Genomic DNA, 18,310 nt, shown 5'->3' with positions numbered 1-18,310 from the left:
AGTTTGCAGTGAGCCGAGATCCGGCCACTGCACTCCAGCCTGGGCGACACAGCGAGACTCCGCCTCAAAAAAAAAAAAAAAAGCTTCCAGATTCTCTATGTTGCCTCCCTATAACTACTGCCAGGCCAGACAGATTCTCTGACTTTCTCTAGAATAGGGTGTATGGTAAAGCATTACAGTTTTGGAGGTTTCCTCACATAAGAGGGAATAAACGAATCTGTGATGGCAATAATGAATCATCATACACAGAATGCTCACTATGCTAAGCACTTTACATGTATTACTCTATTCATCTGCTAGAGTAGGTCTATTATTATTGCCACTTTATAGATGATGCCCAAATACAACAACAGAACCAGACTCCAACTTAGTTCTAACAATACAGTCTACATTCTTAACCAGTGTGCCACCATACAGAGATGTCAATCCAGCAGATTATAGGTAACCTAATCACCTGGATGGTGATACTTACCTCTGGAAAACAGGTGCTGCTAAGGTTTGAATAACTGAGGTGGCTACAGATCAAAATGCATCAACATTTGGAAATACTATCATTTGGCACAAATCATGTTTTGGTCAGCGATGGACTGCATATACAACAGTGATCCCATAAGAATATTGTGTTTTTACTAAACCTTTTCTAAGGCTAAATATACAAATACCAGTGTGTTACAAGTGCCTATAATATGCAGTGCACTAATGTGCTGTACAGGTCTGTAGCCCAGGAGCCATAGGCTATCTCATCGAGCCTAGGTGTTAATAGGCAATGCCATCTTGGTTTCTTGGTTTGTGAAAGTACAAATACACTCTATGATGTTCGGAAATGAAATTGCCTAATGACACATTTCTCAAGACAATATTCTCATTGTTAAATGACACATGATTGTACCTAACTGGTTGAATTTGTCATAGGAGCCTAGGTGAGCAGAACATTCCTCTTCACACAAATCCCCAAAAGCTTCACAGTCTCTGCATTCTTTTCTGTTTCTGATAAGAAAAACTGGTTGCCCTCCTCTAGTAGCTGGGCTTATTTATTCATGAATTAACCTTCCATCATCCACAGAAAAGGTAAAATGTTACTCTTTCCTCATGCTTGAATATGCTTAAAGTTAGGATTCTGAGTTTTTTAATACTTCATGTAGATCAAGTGTTAGTCTGATAGTTTAGTTCGGGAAACGGCATTCAGCAAGCAACAGCATGTACAGCGCAGGACAAAATTATCATATTCAGCATCAGGTTTAATATGGTTCATTCCTCATCCCAGAGAATTGATGTTTAGAGAATTTTACACTTCTGTTTGGAGCTACTGGTCACTGCAGTGGGCACACTGTAAGACAGGCATTATTCTTGAACATAGGAAGCAAACAAAAACGAAATACACTACAGAAACAATCTCAAGAAAAATTTAATAAGTGAATTATGCTACTGAAATGGAATGTAATACTATCAAGGCTTGATAGCAGTACTTGCTCCTCAGCACTAGATGGCAGTGTTACTAAACAAATGTAGTATCTGCGTGTGGTGGCTGACGATAAATTTAAGCTAATTTTAGGCAATCACATGGCTTCTGACAATATCCAGATCTCAGTATTTCATAAAATTTTGTCACTATAACGTAAAAAGTGGAGTCTTCCCCCCACCCTGAGACAGAGTCTTGCTTTGTCGCCCAGACCGGAGTGCGGTGGCAATCTTGGCTCACTGCAATCTCCCCCTCCTGGGTTCAAGCAATTCTCCTACCTCAGCCTCCTGAGTAGCTGGGATTACAGCATGCACATTACCTGAGGTCAGAAGAAGTTCGAGACCAGCCTGGGCAACATGGTTAAACTTGTCTCTACTAAAAATACAAAAATTAGCTGGGTGTGGTGGTGCATGCCTGTAATCCCAGCTACTTAGGAGGCTGAGGCATGAGAATCGCTTGAACCTGGGAGGCATAATCTGGGAGTAAACTGTGTATGCCACCACACCCGGCTAATTTTTGTATTTTTAGTAGAGACGGAGTTTCACCATGTTGACCAGGCTGGTCTCAAACTCCTGACCTCATGATCTGCCTGTTTTGACTTCCCAAAGTGCAAAGTGCAAACAGATGGGATTACAGGTGTGAGCCTCCACACCTGACCAAAAGTGAAGTTTTAAAAGTATATGAAAAATCACAGAAAAACACATCAGCATTATCTGTACCTCTTGAATTCTGTATGTCTACAGACTCAGTGCTATTGTTGAAAGGCTGAGGATCTATGGCTTGTCACACTCATTTTTCAACTTTCAATGGGCAGTGCTTTACAATTTTTTTTTTTTTTTTTTTGAAATGGAGTTTCACTCGTTGCCCAGGCTGGAGTGCAATGGCACAATCTTGGCTTACTGCAACCTCTGCCTCCTGGGTTCAAGCGATTCTCCTGCCTCAGCCTCCCAAGTAGCTAGGATTACAGGCATGTGCCACCACGCCTGGCTAATTTCTTTTCTATTTAGTAGAGATGGGGTTTCACCATGTTGGTCAGGCTGGTCTTGAACTCCTGACCTCGGGTGATCCACTTGCCTTGGCCTCCCAAAGTGCTGGGATTACAGGCACGAGTCACCGTGCCTGGCTGATTCTTTTTTTTGTTGTTGGGTTTTTGAAAGAGGGTCTCCCTCAGTTGCCCAGGCTGGAATGCAGTGGTGCAATCTTGGCTCATTATAACCTCCACCTCCTGGTTTCAAGTGATCCTCCCACTTTAGCCTCCTGAGTAGCTGTGATTACAGGCGTGCGCCACCACACCCAGCTAATTTTTGTATTTTTAGTAGAGACGGGGTTTCACCATGTTTGCCAGGCTGGTCTCAAACTCCTGGACTCAAAGGATCTGCCTGCCTCCGCTTCCCAAAGCCCTGGGATTACAGGTGTGAGTCACCATGCCTGACCTTACAATTCTTTTTTTTTTTTTTAAATGGATACATAACTGGTATATTCAATACAGTAATGGAAACTAACCACAGTACAATTCTTAAGGCATTTTTTTCTGGTCCATTTCTTCCTTAGGGTCTCACAACAAATCTGCTTTAGGCAGTACAAGAATTCTTAACCTCATGATTCACAAAAGGAAGATGAAGTGATTCATGATTTAGAAAGGGGTAGTAGTAAGCCCACTGCACACTCCTGGATGATGATCCTAAATCCAGATACAGTAAAAATGGGGCATGGGAAGGTAGAATACAAAATTTGGTTTAAATTAATTATCATCTAAGTATCTAAAAACATTTTGGATACATTGCTGGTGTGAATGTAAAACTGTACAGACTTCCTAGAAAACAGTTTGGTGGTTTCTTTCTTTCTTTTTTTTTTTGAGACGGAGTCTCGATCTGTTGCCCAGGCTGGATGCAATGGGTGTGGATCTCGGCTCACTGCAAGCCTCCACCTTCTGGGTTCACACCATTCTCCTGCTCAAGCCTCCCGAGTAGCTTTGGACTACCAGGGCACCCCACCCACCACTTCCGGCTTAATTTTTGTATTTTTAGGTAGAGACAAGGATTTCACCGTGTTAGCAGGATGGGTCTCGATCTCCTGACCTCATGATCCGCCACCTCGGCCTTCCCCAAATCTGGGATTACAGGGCGTGAAGCCACCCGCCCGGCCTTTTTTTTTTTTTGGAGACAGGGTTTTGCTTTGCCCTTGTTGCCTAGGCTGGAGTGCAATGGCATGACCTCGGCTCACTGCAACCTTTGCCTCCCAGGTTTAAGCGATCCTCATGCCTCAGCCTCCTGAGTAGATGCGATTACAGACACCACCACCACCACCATGCCTGTCTAATTTTTGTATTTTTAGTAGAGATGGGGTTTTACCATGTTGGTCAGGCTGGTCTCGAATTCCTGACCTCAGGTGATCCACCCGCCTTGGCCTCCCAAGGCAGTTTCCTATTAAACTAAAACATGCAATACCAAATGACCTGACACTTGTACTCCTGGGCATTTATCCCAGAGAAATGAAAATTTATGTTCACACAAAAACCTGTACATAAATGTTCATAGGAGCTTTATTTGTAATAACCCAAAATTGAAAACAATCTAGATGTTCTTCAGTTAAGCGAGTTGCCAAAAATAGTTAAACAAATTTGTAATACTCTCAGTAATAAAAGGTAACAAACTTGATACATGTAACAACTTCAGTGAAATGTTCAGGAATTACGCTGAGTGAAGAAAGACAATCTCAAGAGGTCATATATATGATTCCATTTATATAATATTCTTTTTTTTTTTGAGACGGAGTCTCGCTCTGTCGCCTAGGCTGGAGTGCAGTGGTGTGATCTCAGCTCTGCAAGCTCTGCCTCCCGGGTGCACACCATTCTCCTGCCTCAGCCTCCTGAGTAGCTGGGACTACAGGCCCCCCGCCACTAGACCCAGCTAATTTTTTGTATTTTTAGTAGAGACGGGGTTTCACTGTGTTAGCCAGGATGGTCTTGATCTCCTGACCTTGTGATCCGCCCGCCTCGGCCTCCCAAAGTGCTGGGATTACAGGCATGAGTCACTGCGCCGGGCCTATATAATATTCTTGAAATGACTTTATAGAACTGGAAAATAGATGAATAGTTGCTAGGGCTAAATGATGGTGGGATCGGGGAGGCAGAGGTAGAGGCAGAGGCAGAAGAGGGTATGAAAGGGAAGTCAGTGTATTTATGAAAGGGCAACATAAAACATCCTTGTGGTGATGAAAATATTTAGCATCTTGACTGTGGTAGTGGATATACAAAGCTACACACGAGATAAAATTACACAAAACTGAATATACACACAAATAACAAGGGAAATCTGAACAAGATGTGTGGATTGTGTCAATAACCTGGTTATGATATCACACTATATTTTGCAAAATGTTATCAGTGGGAAAATGGGTAATGGGTACATAGGCTCTTTCTGTATTATTATTTCTTACAACTGCATATAAATCTGTAATTATCTCAAAACAAAAAATCTACTTAAAAAACTATGGATTTTCCAAAAAAAAAAAAAAAAAAACTATGGATTTTATTTGGTATCTGTTCTTTTATCAGACTATCAGTTATAAAGAGAATTAATTCAACAAATATTTACAGCGCTACATGCTAAGGACACAGCAATGAACAAGGCTCATAAAACTGCCCTTCTTTCCTATTAAGAGACAGCTTAAAAACAAAATAAAAAACCAAAACTGCTTTACATGGCGCTTATATTTTGGTGGGCAGGAGACAGACAAAAAACAAAAACAGAAACCACGTTAGCTGGTTAGAAACCTTAGTGAGAAAATAAAGTACAGCAAGAGGATGGAGGTGAGGGAGGGTTGTTTTATTTTATTTATTTACTTATTTATTTTGGAGCTGGAGTCTCGCTCTGTCGCCTAGGCTGGAGTGCAGTAGTGCAATCACAGCTCACTGCAACCTCCAGCTCCAGGGTTCAAGCGATTCTCCTACCTCAGCCTCCTGAATAGCTGCAATTACCGGTGTCTGTTACCACGGGCTAATTTTGTATTTTTAGTAGAGATGGGGTTTCACCATGCTGGCCAGGCTGGTCTCGAACTCCTGACCTCAGGTGATCCGCCTGCGTTGGCCTCCTGAAGTGCTGGAATTACAGGCGTGAGCCACTGCGCCCGGCAGTTTTATTTTATTTTTAAATCAAATTAAATTAAGTTAAATTAAATTTTTGAGACAGCGCTTTGCTCTGCTACCCAGGCTGGAGTGCAGTGGTATGATCAAGGCTCATAGCAATCTCAAACCCCCTGGGCTCAAGCGAGGCTCTTACCTCAGCCTCCCAATTAGCTGGGACCACAGATGCATGACATCACATCTGGCTAATTTTAAAATCTGTTTCTAGAGAAGGGGTCTCACTATGCTGCCCAGACTGGTCTCTAACTCCTGGGCTCAAGGGATCCTCCTGCCTTGACCTCCCAAAGTGCTGAGATTATAAACAAGAGCCACTGTGCCTGTCCAAGGGGTATTACTATTTTTTCTTCCTTGAGACAGACAGAGTCTTACTTTGTTGCCCAGACTGGAGGGCACTGGTACAATCTAAGCTCACTGCAACTTCTGCCTCCTGGGTTCAAGCCATTCTGGTGCTACAGCCTCCTGAGTAGCTGGGCTTACAGGCATGTGCCACCACACCCAGCTAATTTTTGTATTTTTAGTAGAGACAGAGTTTTGTCAATTGGCCAGGCTGGTTTCAAACTCTTGGGCTCAAGTGATCTGCCTGTCTTAACCTTCCAAAGTGCTGGTGTTACAGGTGTGAGCCACTGCGCCTGGCCAAGGGTTATTTTAAATAGGGTAGTCAGAGAAGGCCTGACTTATGGAGGACACATGAGGCTTGAAGGAGGAAAGGGAGCAAGCCCCATCTGGGAGGAAAGTATTACAGGCCAAGGGAACAACAAGTGCAAAGGCCTGTCCCGAGGCAGGAACATATCTGGTACATTTGGGAAAAGGCAAGAGAGCCAGTGGGACTGGAGCCAGGTGAGCAATGCACAGTGACAGATGAGGCCTGGGGTAGAGGGGCCAGATAACGTAGGGCCTCGTGGTCCACTGTCATGATCCTGGCTATTATTTGAGTGAGCTGGGACACTGCTGGAGGGTTTTAAGCAGAGGAATGCCACGATCTGAGTTATGTTTTACAAGGATTACTCTGGCTGTTGGGTTAAGAATAGATAAGAAGCAACCAGGGGGCAAAAGATGGGACACCAGGTAGCAGGCTACTACAAAATCCAGATTAAACAGTTACTCGGATCATAATGACCCAGGAGGATGTCATTATGTTGCTGCACGTATGAACCTTGACACAAGTGAAAAATCAAACTTGCACTCATTAGAACCCTTACTAAACGTTACTCTTTGTTACTTAGGATAAAGCTAGAGCTTTAGCTGTACAAACCTTATCTTGTGACCCAGAAGGCGTTTCTTCTAGAGTCTCGGTGCTTCCCAGATTGGAGAGCTGAGTGCTTGGCTGTAACCCAGGGCTGGAGATATTTGAGTCGCCCATCTGATTCTTTAAAAAGTTAAAAGAAAAAATATATATCATGTGAAAAAAAATTGCTATTATTTGGCTCACAAAACAGCATTTGAGGTTATCAGAAATGATACTTTTAAAAGAAGAAAACCAACCTCGAAATGTTTGCTCTGTACTCCAATGTAAGTAAAATGCAATAAAATTTCTAGAACAATGAGCACCTAATTTGAGACAACAGTGTTGGCCACAACTGTAATTTTTATGACCTTTTTAAGAAAAAGATAATGGTATTACTTTATCACATATTCTTTTAATCTTTATTTGTTTCTCCGAGACGGAGTCTTGCTCTGTTGCCCAGGCTGGACTGCAATGGCGCAATCTTGGCTCGCTACAACCTCTGCCTCCTGGGTTCAAGCAATTCTCCTGCCTCAGCCTCCCAAGTAGCTGGGATTACAGGTGTGAGCCACCATGCCCAGCTGTTTTTTTTTTCGTATTTTTAGTAGAGACAGGGTTTCACCACGTTGGCCAGGGTAGTCTCAAACTCCTGACCTTGTGATCGGTCCACCTCGGCCTCCCAAAGTGCTGGGATTATGGGGGGCGTAAGTCACCGTGACCGGCCTGATTTTAAGTAAAAGCTAACATATGGTGAAATTAATTTTTAAGGGGTGTACCATTCTATTTCTGTTCCTATAGGCATAATCAGGATACAAAACAGTTCCAATCATCCAAAAAAATTTCCCTTGTGCTGTCCTATTGCAATCATGACCTCCTTCCACTCCTGGCAACTAGGTCTATTCTCTCTCACTCTAGTTTTATCTTTTCAACAGTACCTTAACTCGTTTTGCCAATTTGAAGCTTTTTTCAGGATCATCGATTAATAATTTAGTAGCTAGTATTACAGCAGAACTGTATGCGAAACAGTGCTTTTTCACATTTTGTTCCTTGAAGTTCTGGTGAGGATGAAACAGGCATGAAAGGAAAGCACTTAATTCAATATTTAGTGAAGAGTAAGGTGACAGTATAATTCCGCTAAAAGAAAGTTCAGCAGTAGAGAGTTTGTCTCACTCCAGCGAAGCGTGGGGGCTTTGAGGTGCCAAGTAAAATTCCAGGAGAGTTTCATAACCATGAAATGCCCACTGCTTGCACATAGTAGATGGTTCATAAGCAGGTATTGAATAAATTAACTTAATGTACGACAACTGCCATTTTATTCAACTTTTGGGAGAGAATTTTATCAGCTAATTTATAAACTAAAATGCAAAACAGAAGAGAAAGAAAACAGTGAATTTCAGAAAAGCCTCTCATTTGGGTAAAATTTCAAATGAAGCTTAATGAAGGTTGTGCATCTACCACCAATTACAGACCATGAGCATACTTTTTAGTATTATGTGGTACAGACTATCAGAATACTTTTAAAGCCTACACAAATTCCTAGGACCACTGAGGATCCTAACAGAAACGGCAGTGGTAAAGAGGCACGAAGCTTTACCAGAACTAGCTGCTGCGAGCTAACTTCTGCACTCCAAGACCATCTTCTCCCATAGTAATCTTATAGGAGTAGAAAAAAGCATTGTAAATTTTACTGCCAAAAACAAGTACTCTGGGGTAAGCGAGTTCTTTCCTTATGTTTTAGATTTAAAATTGTAAGACACACCTTTAAAAAGAGACACAGGGTCTCACTGTTGCCCAGACTGGAGTGCAGTGGCACAACCATAGCTCACTGCAGCCTCTGACTCCCGGGGTCAAGTGATCTTCCTTCCTCAGCCTGCCAAGTAGCTGGGACTGATTACAGGAGCATGTTAACATGCTTTCTTTTTGAACTTATATTTCTGCTGGTCCTGGAGGCCAGCTTCCCTAGTAAAATAGTTTCCTGCAGACCTCCTCCTCTCCTTTTGGTCTTCCTTGGTCAGCACCCAAGTACTCAGAGAGCCTTACCCTCTCATACTCATCCTTGGCTCTGCTCAGCATCTCCAGGATGTCGATGGGCCTGTGGTCGCTGCAGCCATTGGCCTGGCTGGGACTCTGTTTATCCAGAGCAGCTTGCTGGGATCGCCGTGTCTCCTCTTCTACCACACTAGAGGAGAACAAGGTTTTAGAAAGGCCTCTTAAAATCTGACCCAAGGTTTCTTTTGGTGTTCATCTTCCAAGGACACACTAAGAGTGTCACATGATGACATTATTCTTTTTTTTTTTTTTTTGAGATGGAGTCTCGCACTGTTACCCAGGCTGGAGTGCAGTGGTGCAATCTCGGCTCACTGCAAACTCCGCCTCCTGGCTTCACGTCATTCCCCTGCTTCAGCCTCCTGAGTAGGCTGGGACTATAGGTACCCGCCACCACGCCCGGCTAATTTTTTGTGTTTTTAGTAGAGACAGGGTTTCACTGTGTTAGCCAGGATGGTCTCGATCTCCTGACCTCATGATCTGCCCTCGGCCTCCCCAAGTGCTGGGATCATAGTCATGAGCCACTGCGCCCAGCCAATGACATTATTCTTGCAATATATAACACAGAACCTCAGTTACCTCATTTCAGGAATATATGACTTACCATTTCACCGTCTCATTAATAGTGCCAATATTTACCCTTCAGAAGGATAAAAATACAGAATTCCTTCCTAGAGCTGGCAGAGATGCATTAAAAACTCCACTAAGGTATCTCCCTTTTTCCCTTGAAGTATTTCAAAATCAGTCAAACTAATTGCTAAAGTAAATCTGAAAATGGACAATGCCACCAAGACACAGGAAGGCTGCATAGTTGAACAAATCCTCTGTGGAAAGTTTGGATTGACACTGGGCTAGTAAGGACAAAGTCATTTCTTGAAAATAGAGGTCCTGGTGAATCCTTAAAAGTTAATGATAACACCATAAGCAAATAAAAGGTTTCCCCTATTCTCCCTTTAAAAAACCACCAACTTAGCCTGGGCAACTTGGCAAAACCCCATCTCTACAAAAAATACAAAAATTAGCTGGGCGTAGTGGTACACGCCTGTGGCCCCAGCTATTTGGGAGGCTGAGGTGGGAGGACTGCTTGAGTCTGGGAGGTAGAGGTTGCGATGAGCTGAGATCACGCCACTGCACTCCAGCCTGGGTGACAGAGGGAGACCCTGACTCAAAAACAAACAAACAGACAAACAAACAAACAAAAAAACCACACACTAAGTGGGTTTCCAGTTTTTAAGAACATCCCCTTCTCCCTTGTATAGAAAGATCTGAAACAATTACAGCAAAATGTTAGGAACTGAAAGCTGGGTGGTAAGCACATACATATTTTATTATTTCCTATATTTTTCTTCAAGCTTTCAAGCCCGAATAATAAAATTTTAATAAAGCAACTTTTTTTTTTTTTTTTTTTTTTAAAGATTCATCTTAGGCCAGGCACAGTCTCATGCCCTTTATCCTAGCACTTTGTGCGTGCGCAGGAAGATCACTTGAGCCAGGCAGTTTGAGCGCCCTGGGCATACAGTGAAACCCTTGTTTTAAAAACCGAAAAACCCAGCCTCCACAGGAGCTCTCATTACAGTGTGGGGAAGAGGTGGACAGAGATGGCTTTTTTATTTAAAAATACTGGGTTAAACAATATTAAACCGACTTAAAAAAAAAAGGAAAACAGAATCCTTGAGGTTTTTTTTTTAATTTTTTTTTTTTTTTTTAATACTTTAAGTTCTAGGGTACATGTGCATAACGTGCAGGTTTGTTACATATGTATACTTGTGCCATGTTGGTGTGCTTGAGTTTTATTATTATTTTTGTAGAGATGGGGTTTGATATGTTGCCCAGGCTGGTCTCAAAACTCCTAGTCTCAAGTGATCTTCCTGCCTCAGCCTCCCAAAATACTGGGATTAAAGGCATGAACTACCACAACCCACCCACTGAATTTCTGTTTGTTTTACTTATTTTTTTATTGTACAGACAAGGTCTCATCATGTTGCCCAGGCTGGTCTCAAACTCCTGGCCTCAAGCAATCCTCCCACCTCAGCTTCCCAAAGTGCCGGGATTATAGACATGAGCCACCACACCTGGCCAGTTGATTTTAAGCACGCAAAAATTTATTGTGATTCTCCAAGGGCAGGCCTATAGATATTCTCAAATTTTATTTGATTATAGAATTTTCCTCTGAGGCAGAATTCCTGTTTGGAAAATGTGGCTTTAAGGTTAGTTACCTTATCTAGATAGTTTCTCTATCTAGATTTTTATAGCTCTTCATAAGACTATTACTTCTAAAACAAATGTAGAATCATGAATTTCATGGTAGACTGAAAGACTGGTATGGGATATGAGAATAAGACCAAATATGAACTGTTTATTTAATGCTTAGATATAGGTCACATCAGCCTGAATCCATCTTCATAAAGGATCTGTCACACAGCCTGTTTTCCACCTACTTCCTGACATGTTGCCTGACTTGGCCATGCTGGTATTTAACTTTTCCCTGACCCAGACTAGGATCTGTGATTCTGTGATTATTTTGGTTTAAAAGAAGAATATTTCTTTTCTTTTCTCATGCCAAAGCCTCCCTAGTAGCTGGGATTACAGGTGTGCACTACCATGCCTGGCTAATTTTTGTGTTTTTAGTAAAGGCAGGGTTTCGCCATGTTGACCAGGCTGGTCTTGAACTCCTGATCTCAAGTGATCCGACCACCTCAGCCTCTCAAAGTGCTGGGATTACAGGCATGAGCCACTGTGCCCAGCCAGAACAGGTAATTTTATAAAGCTCACCACTGCTGAAAGCAGAAGCTGTCAGGGGTGGTATGGAAGGGACTCTCACATAAATGAGGCTTGGACTCTAAGGCCTCTTCTAACCAAACTTTATGAATAGCACCCATGCCGTTCTCCTTTCCTTTCAAACACCAAAACCTACTCCTAAGATGTCTGTAAGATCAGGAATAAAGCTTACTTCCATGAGTTCTCCAAAGTTTACACAGTCTATGTGGCCAAACATTCAAACAACATTTTATTGTTAAAAAGAGTTTCTGAGGCCGGGTGTGGTGGCTCATGCCTGTAATCCCAGCACTTTGGGAGGTCAAGGTGGGTAGATCATGAGGTCAGGAGTTCAAGGTCAGCCTGGCCAAGATGTTGAAACCCCATCTCTACTAAAAATACAAAAATTAGCTGGGTGCGGTGGCAGGCGCTCGTAATCCCAGCTACTCAGGAGGCTGAGGCAGGAGAACTGCTTGAACCCGGCGGGGCAGAGGCTGCAGTGAACCGAGATCACACCACTGCACTCCTGGGTGACAGAGCAAGCCTCTGTCTTAAAAAAAAAAAAGAGTTTCTGGCAGACTGGATTTCCTCTTTAGGAGAGTCAACATCTTCTAAGTTTAGTGGGTTTTCAACTCTGCCACCACTGACCAGAGAATATCCAAATTTAGATGATATAGGTCTAGAAGTTCACTCATTTTCCTATATAGTTTCTCATTTTTATAAACATTGTTTGGAGTAAATCAGTTTTTTACTTGGAGGATCTTTATTATATTGTGGCTGTCAACAGTGATGGGAAGAATTGTATTTAAAAGAATGGGCACTGATGGACACATTTATTTATATGTACAATATACTAACAAGAACTGTACTAGTATTTTGGGTTAGTAGAGGTGATACTGTCAAATATGTAGCAAATGACAATAAAAAAATGTAACAAACAGGCTTATGCAGGCAGATTTAGAACAAAGACAGATAGTCTTCTTTAGTTTTGGTGACCAGAAAGGCATTTATCACAAAGTTAAGGGTAACATACAGTATTCTCTTCAGCCATAAATAGGCCAGACACTTAAAACTCATTATCAACAGTTTCACCATGGTATTCTCGAATCACTATTTTTTTTTTTTTTGAGATGGGATCGCACTATGTTGTTGCCCAGGTTGATCTTGAACTCCTGGGGCCCAAGTGATCTGCCCACCTGAGCCTCATAAGTGTTATAGCTGAAATGACAGGTATACACCACTGCGCCTGGCCTCTCTAATCACTTTCTTTTCTTCTTCCTTTTTTTTTTAATTATTAAACAGAGATGAGTCTTGCTATTCTCAGGCCAGGATGGTCTTGAACTCCTGGCCTCAAGCAATCCTCCCTGCCTTCACCTCCCAAAGTGCTGGGACTACAGGCACGAGCCACTGTGCCCAGGCTCAAAGCACTTTTAGTAACACACCTGATTCTAGTCAAACAAGCTGAAAATTTAAGCAATTGTCCCTTTTCGGGCATTTCTGGTGAAAGAAGTCCCAATGCTCTTCTTTTCCCTTCCAGCTTCCCATTTCTACTCCTCATCCTCATCCTATTTCTGGGTTCAATAAAATATTTTTAGAAAGGCCTTCAGTCTTCAGCTTCATTTACCATTTGAAATCTTGCAATAGGGGTAATACTTGCCCTGATAGATAAATGGTTTCCTTTCAATAGTTGTTAGAGCTAAAAGACCCAGATCGTTTCACTCGGGGCCCAAATGCTCATTCTGTAGGAGAAAGTGTTTATATATTAATATATTCCAAAGTTTAGAAAAAATTCTGGATTTCTAGATAACCATAAATCAACAACCCTGTGTCTTCTTTTGCTGCTATTGTTGTTGTTTTTGTTTTTTTGAGACAAAGTTTCACTCTTGTTGCCCAGGCTGGAGTGCAGTGGTGTGATCCTGGCTCACTGCAACCTCCACCTCCTGGGTTCAAATGATTCTCCTGCCTCAGCCTCCTGAGTAGCTGGGATTACAGGCATGCACCACCACACCCGGCTAATTTTGTGTTTTTAGTAGAGATGGGGTTTCTCCATGTTGATCAGGCTGGTCTCGAACTCCCGACCTCAGTGATCCGCCCGCCTCAGCCTACCAAAGTGCTAGGATTACAGGCATGAGCCACCGCGCCCGGCCAACCCTGTGTCTTCTTTTTGTTTGTTTGTTTGTTTTTTGAGATGGAATCTTGCTCTGTCGCCCAGGCTGGAGTACAGTGGCGCAATCTCGGCTCACTGTAAGCTCTGCCTCCCAGGTTCACGCCATTCTCCGGCCTCAGCCTCCTGAGTAACTGGGACTACAGGCGCCCGCCACCGCGCCCGGCTAATTTTTTGTATTTTAGTAGAGACGGGGTTTCACCGTGTTAGCCAGGATGGTCTCGATCTCCTGACCTCGTGATCCGCCTGCCTCGGCCTCCCAAAGTGCTGGGATTACAGGCGTGAGCCACCGTGCCCGGCCCAACCCTGTGTCTAAGTAACCACAAGTAAGCTGCCTTTGCTGTCACTTTCAAAGCTAAAACGAGTGATCATCAAATAAATGGCTTTGTTGAAAAATGGTTTTAGCTGGGTATGGTGGCTTGTGCTTATAGTCTCAATTACTTGGGAGGCTGAGGCAGGAGGATCCCTTAAGCCCAGGAGTTTGAGACTAGCCTGGGCAATATGGCAACATCCCATTTCAAAAGAAAAAAAAAATTAATGATGCCCTCCGGGTATACACAAGTAATAAACATGAGCCTGCCCTGCAAGCTCACAGCCAGAACAGGCAACAAAGCAGGGGGCTGATAACTTCCGATCAGGACATGTTGGTAGTCTTAGATCATAACCTGGCCTTAGCTATGTCTGCCTTCTTTACAATGTAAATATACCCTGAACTGAGGTTCTGGGTTAATTACTTATATATACTTTCATGAGTTTAAAATTAGGCTGTTGGCTTGGCACGGTGGCTCACGCCTATAATCCCAGTACTTTGGAGGATTGCTTGAGCCTAAGACTTTAAGACCAGTTTGGGCAACATAGTGAGACCCTGTCTCTACCCACATCCCAAAAAATTAGCTGATAGTGGTGGTGCATGCCTGTAGTCCCAGCTACTTGGGAGGCTGAGATGGAAGGATCACTTGATCCCAGGAGTTTGAGGCTGCACTGAGCTGTGACTGCGCCACTGCACTCCAGCCTGCGTGACAAAGCGAGACTCTGTCTAAAGAAAAAACCAAATAAAGTAAAATAAAATAAAAATAAAATAAGATTAGACTGCTAAAAAATTTAAGATTATTTTCTTTAAAACGTGTAGATTGAAAACTGCAAGAGAGCAAAGGGAATTTTAATTTGACAGATGGGGATGGCGGAGCAGGGAGAGAGGTCCACATTTCTGAGAAGATTCAGGCAAAAACTGAAAAAAAGCAGAAGTGCACCAGAGCACACCGTCTACCTATTATAGCATTTTGCCCAGAGCTCTGTAGTCCCTCAGGCACCCTGCAGCCCCATGTCGTGGGCTTCCAGAATCCAGAATGGCAGTCCAGCAATACGGACAGGTCACACAAGGGCTGGCTTCTACAGGCTAGCTTGAGAGAGGACAATGAACTGTCCTTTAGAACATTAACTCAAGGAAAATAATTTTCTAAATTTCAAGATTCTGAGTTACAAAAAATCTTCTGGAACACAACCCATGAGTGGATTGGGGCCTGCTAAGCCTAGAGTCTGTGTCAAACACAAGTTCACTTAAAAGAACTAAACACAGACGTGTGTGAGAGTTCTCTATCAGGCTATCACATATGGTATCACTTGTTACAGTGGAAATCTGGACAGAACCTAAATCAGAGCCACTGTATATGGTCAGGCTGTACACCTGATGCAGATATCCTCTGGAGCCAGGCAGTTTGGCAGCCCTAACCTACAGGTCCAACAGTAAGGTTCTGGTTAAATAATGATCTGTCTATAGAGCTGGATACAATGCAGCTGTCACAAATACTACAGAGAAAGATTTAATGCCTTGGAAAAATGCTGTTCATAAGAAAAGCAGTATATACAGTATGATCCTATTTTTGTAAAAAACAATCACACATATGTACTTAAAATACACAAAAAGAAGACTGAAAGGAAACTGAAATGCACACTGGGAGGAGTAAGATAATAATTACATATATTTTAAAGCTTTTGGCCTTTTCCAAGTTTTGGCAGTAAAAGAAATTGGGGAAATACATGAGTTGGTAGACTTACAAAGAGAAGTGGAAGGGGATTATTCTTCATTTCTCACATACCATCAGTTAAATTTATGGAGTAATATACTTACTCAGCCATGAGTTTTGCTATGCGGTGACAGTCATTCTTGTCGTAAAACCAGATACTATATATCGACACTTGAAAAACAAAGGGAAAAAAAGATAAGAGGAAATGAGGTTTCAATATTTGGGTATACGTAAATAATATATTATCAACATGGAATGTCACTAAATATACCATCAGACCCTCAAATTGTTAATAGTCAATCTAAAGAAAACAAGTATCTCCTCCCCAAATGCTGTTTAATAAAATCAGGACAGGTAAAACATTCAGATAAAAATTACACAAAATAGTTTTAGACATTATCACCAGATCTCAGTGAACCTAAGACGTTACAAAGCGTAAGATGCAACCATTAGTTATGTGCTATCAAGCTTTCAAGAAAAAGGCTTCCAATTAAACTAAGAATCATATTGATTCTAAGATGCATTCTAAATTGATATTAAAATTGTTGCTGGGCGTGGTGGTTCACACCTGTAATCCCAACACTTTGGGAGGCCGAGGTGGGCGGATCACTTGAGGTCAGGAGTTCAAGACCAGCCTGGCCAACATGGTGAAACCCATTTCTACTAAAAATACAAAAATTAGCCGGCTGTGGTGGCGTGCCTGTAATCCCAGCTACTCGGGAGGCTGAGGCAGGAGAATCGCTTGGGCCCGGGAGGCAGAGGTTGCAGTGAGTCGAGATCATGCCACTGTACTCCAGCCTGGGCAACAGAGTGAGACTCCATTAAAAAAAAAAAAAAAAAAAAAAAAAAAAAAAAAAAAAAGATACTAAAATTGTTACAACAAAAAGCTTTCAAAACAAATGCCAGCTCTATATCCATCCTATGACTGACTGTTTACATGTGAAACGGACTGAGCTCCGTCTATGGCACTTCTTATCCCACTCTTTTTATTTCCAATATGGTGCTCAGTTCAAAGAAAGCCCTAAAAAAATTTACTGCAAGATAAATGAACTTTATTAAAGATTATAATATATAAAAGCTACTATAAATGCTCTTTGGATAAGGTAGAGTAGAAATACTGAACATACATGCTGAAACAGACACATGGATGGATAAGACCCATTGCTACCATGTGTGCCCATATGATGACACTCACAGCTCAGCACACTTTGCACCTCCTTAAATACTTACAATGATTCCCTAGCACAGAAATGGCAGGTATCATGCCTTTTTTAAAGAAACATTACAACTTTTTATTTTGAAATAATTGCACCTTCACATGCAATTGAAAAGAACAGACAGATCTCCACCGCCTTCATGGAAGGGAGATGCAGAAGTCACCTGGTGGCCAATTATCATTAGTGGGGCTTCCAATCCTTGCCAGTTTTGCTGGGCTGGCCTAGTATTGCCGGCAGGACTCTCGTTCAGTCTAGGAGAGGAATGAGCCTGCCCGGGCCACCTTCTATTGCTAGGCTGAAGGTCAAGAAACACCAGGCCCAGGCCCCCTTCTTATGTTGGGTAGGGGTTTGTAAGACACTTTCCTGCTGCTGTTCCACCAGTTCTGGGTTCCTGACCAGATCGTCCTCCTTCTACCTTTCACAGTTCTCCAGATTGTCTGTTGTGTCATTTCCAGGTTTTATAGTTGTAAGTGGCAGGCAGAGAGAAGTCTATGCTACTCGGTTTAATTGGAAGTTTCATTTTGCATTTTTATGGATGGGAATACGGGTTAACGGAGAGACTAAGTAACTTATTAACAAATGAGAGAAAAAAGTCAGTCTCAGAGCTGTAAGTAAAACTTGGGTCAGGCCAGGCGTGGTGGCTCACGCCTATAATCCCAGCACTTTGGGAGGTCAAGACGGGCAAACCACCTGAGGTCAGGAGTTCAAGACCAGCTGGACAACATGGTGAAACCCTGTCTCTACTAAAAATACAAAATTAGCTGGGCATGGTGGCACATGCCTGTAATCCCAGCTACTCGGGAAGCGGAGACAGGAGAATTGCTTGAACCCGGAAAGCGGAGGCTGCAGTGAACTGAGATGGCACCACTACACTCCAGCCTGGGCAACAAGAGCGAAACTCTGTCTCAAAACAAACAAACCCAAAAAACAAACTTGTGTCTTCTCAATCCTAGACCAGTTATCTTGTTACTACATTTTCATTGCTTACATCTCATTGCATTGAAATAACATTACATTTTTTTATAGAAACAAAGTTAGTGAGCTTAGTTATGCTTGATGATTAAAGTGACACATAAAAGAATACACAATTAAATTAAAAGGCACATTAAGAGGGTGCTATAGAATATAGGAAATAGAAGTGCTAGCACAAGAGATTTTAAATAAATCAAAAAATCATTTTTATAACTATTATTTGAATTCTATAAATATATTATCAGTATATATCGATTTAGAAAACCACTGCTATTAAAAGTTATTTTAATGATCAATTATTTGTTTCA

The 18,310-nt window shown here is 42.2% G+C and overlaps 1 protein-coding gene across 1 annotated transcript in view; it reads right to left on the bottom strand.

Moving 5' to 3' along the window:
- Window positions 1-18,310, bottom strand: part of DCP1A (decapping mRNA 1A) — a 58,251-nt gene that overhangs the window by 15,328 nt on the left and 24,613 nt on the right. The window contains exons 4-6 of the mRNA XM_017851893.1: window positions 15,918-15,984; window positions 8,866-9,004; window positions 6,856-6,969 (exon numbers count right to left, since the gene is read on the bottom strand). Of these exons, the coding sequence (XP_017707382.1) occupies window positions 6,856-6,969; window positions 8,866-9,004; window positions 15,918-15,984 (320 nt within the window). The remainder of the gene's footprint in view (window positions 1-6,855; window positions 6,970-8,865; window positions 9,005-15,917; window positions 15,985-18,310) is intronic.

Source organism: Rhinopithecus bieti, unplaced genomic scaffold (assembly GCF_001698545.2).
Source record: "Rhinopithecus bieti isolate Rb0 unplaced genomic scaffold, ASM169854v2 scaffold_33647, whole genome shotgun sequence".
Taxonomy (NCBI): Eukaryota; Metazoa; Chordata; class Mammalia; order Primates; family Cercopithecidae; genus Rhinopithecus; species Rhinopithecus bieti.
Note: the sequence above shows the minus strand (reverse complement) of the source record. Positions and strands in the feature narration are given on the sequence as shown.